The sequence below is a fragment of the Mizuhopecten yessoensis genome, unplaced genomic scaffold (assembly GCF_002113885.1).
Source record: "Mizuhopecten yessoensis strain PY_sf001 unplaced genomic scaffold, ASM211388v2 scaffold10489, whole genome shotgun sequence".
Lineage (NCBI taxonomy): Eukaryota > Metazoa > Mollusca > Bivalvia > Pectinida > Pectinidae > Mizuhopecten > Mizuhopecten yessoensis.
In genome coordinates, this window is record NW_018408572.1 from 3,178 (window position 1) to 5,858 (window position 2,681).

Sequence of the window (2,681 nt, forward strand, 5' to 3'; positions counted from 1 at the left end):
TTTTGTGGTTCTCTCCTGGATTCCTTTTTTGTCTTTTCTACAACTGGAACATTAGAACATTTTGGTCCACTCTGCTGTTAGAAATATGTGTGCTTAATAACGAACACATTTGTTGAACATCACTTTACAAAGAATACCAATTAATACATCTTCAGAGTAAACCCGACGAAGTGAAGACGGCCGTCCGGACTGCTCTTGATGCTGGATACCGCCTCATTGATACAGCCTACAACTACCTCAACGAGGAGGCAATAGGCGAAGTCCTAGATGAAACATTCAAAGTTGGAAAATTGAAGAGGGAAGAATTGTTCATCTGTACAAAGGTAACGAACCGGTGAGCTTGGAATCTTATGAATAGCGAATTTCTCTGACAAAGTGAAGACGCGGAAAAATTGTCAATAATGGTAAATTGTAATATTCAAGATATTCAAAGGTAAAATATTACTGTTTGTGTCCGAATTAAATTTTAAAAGCAACTAGAACAAATATAAGAACAGAAATATTTACATGAACAATTATACAAACTATTTCGGAACTTTAAATTTCACAAGTTAGTAGAATATTTTGTCAATGAAATTGTGATAGTGGCCATAGTCTTCATCAACATACATCCCTCAAGCTCCTATGTGAACGGTTTGTCCGTCTATCAAGAAAATTCGGGAAAGGGCAGTTGAATATCAACTCAACTGCGACATGTAGACACCGTAGGTAGACAAGCAAATTTCACGATCGAAAGATCGACGTCGTGACGCTTTCTGAACAGGTTAGTGGTAGGTCGTCCTTATTGGTTATGTTAGTTATGATCGAGGTAAGCAGCTGATGAAAGAAAAATATGTAGTATCCTTATTTTAAGGTTCCAGGGAAGGGTATGTACGATCGATGTGATTGATAAAACTTCCTGTTATCAATGACAAAAGTCATCGGTACATCGGACGTGAAGTTTTAAGATATTGGAAAGGTTTGTTCAGATATGTCTGTCCTGGAAAGCTCGTCAATACATTTATATGTACCTAATAAGAAAACAAAACCAAGTCAGCAAGGAGAGGGGTACTGTTATTTATCATTTGGATGTCAACAGTCTGCTGTAAAATCCACCAAATCAAGAAAATATGCTGTCAACAAGGCACTCTCACTGTCATTGTTTTAATCCTCACGTTTGCTTGCCGTTGTTGTGTTTTAACCAAATATGTTTTAAAATAGTTTAAGTTTACAAACATATTTATATATGTATTAACCGTTGACAATACGATGTTCCTTTAGTTTAGTATGACGTTTGGCAGTGTTTAGAGTACACAACCAAATGTTCTGATGGAAGAAACGCGTTTGAGGGCGTGATAAAAAAAGATTGTTCTCCAAGCTCTATATTCCTTTTAGTCTTTGTAACATTTCGGAATCCAATACAAACGAGGCAGGTACGTATGCTAAACATTAACCAGTATTCGAAGAGATAGTAATACAGAAGCATGATAAGTTAACACGTTGTCTTGCATACATTCCCTTGGTTATCAAGTAAGCCTGTTCTAACTGAATGCGTGAAAAGTGTTTGCAGACGTTATTAGAAATACCGTTGAATGTTATTTGGACTTCAGGGGAAAATGAATTCAATTTTGACCATATTTGTATCGTGGTTTTCCAAAGAAGCTGTCACTAATTTGAAATTCACATTCCAGTTGATAAAGTAGGAGCATCTCGATACGTTTGACCCTTCATGAAACTCTCGTAGCTTCATACTTTGAAATACTAATCAGGATTCCAGTTACCACGTGTCTAGCTGGATACATATTTGCCTGCGAATGTAGAACAATAGCCTGCTGATTGAGGAGTTATTCGAAGATCAAATGAATATGTATGATTACAGAAATTGGTACTTTAATATGTGTCAAGTAAATTCAACACCTATTACATAAGCACATTCACATATAAAATATCAAGATATCTGAAACAATTTCGCAATTTGATATCCTCTTTTTCAACGCAAACTCAGAAAACCTATCAAATATTCTATATATACAATGTACATAGCTATTTTCGAATTGTTTAGTACTATTCATATTTTGAAACTATTTTTGTATAATAATATTTTCGAATGTAACCATTTATATAAATTTCTTTTGAATTCAATGCATTTAATAAAAAAAATCATTTCTGTTGGTAATTATAGCCATGATCTTGTTTATCTCCCTTTTTCAAAGCTCGCCAATATCTACACCAGACCTTCGGATGTTGCACGTTCTATGTCCGAGAGCCTGCGAAAACTCAAGCTGTCTTATGTTGATCTATACTTAATACACGCCCCTATGACATTGAGGGTAAGTATATAACTGCATTTATTACATACCTATTGAATCTTGTTATAGTAATACAAGCAATTTTCAGACCATGAAATACAATGTTCTGTATTGCACATGTACAATACGGAATGTTGTATTTACCTACTAGCCGGATTTTCTCGCTCTGATAACTGTATCATGAAGTCTCCATGCCCATATACATATCTAGTATCGCTTGTATCATATCCCAATATTAATATAAGACACTGTCTACCGGAAACTTTTCGCCATAGTTTAACTTCTGCCGTTTTCGCCCTGCGGATTTGAGAACGCATTTACCAAGACAGCTTATGTAAGAACACAGCATACCCGTTATGGTAATAACATGTGAAGGACGAAATTTACACTCGA

At 35.4% G+C, this 2,681-nt stretch overlaps 1 protein-coding gene across 1 annotated transcript in view; it reads left to right on the forward strand.

Moving 5' to 3' along the window:
* Positions 1–155: 155 nt before the first annotated feature.
* LOC110460849 (alcohol dehydrogenase [NADP(+)]-like) overlaps positions 156–2,681 on the forward strand; it is a gene marked incomplete at its 5' end in the record, with an annotated part of 11,742 nt that continues 9,216 nt past the window's right edge. The window contains 2 exons of the mRNA XM_021514040.1: positions 156–323; positions 2,193–2,309. Coding sequence (XP_021369715.1) covers positions 156–323; positions 2,193–2,309 — 285 coding nt within the window. The remainder of the gene's footprint in view (positions 324–2,192; positions 2,310–2,681) is intronic.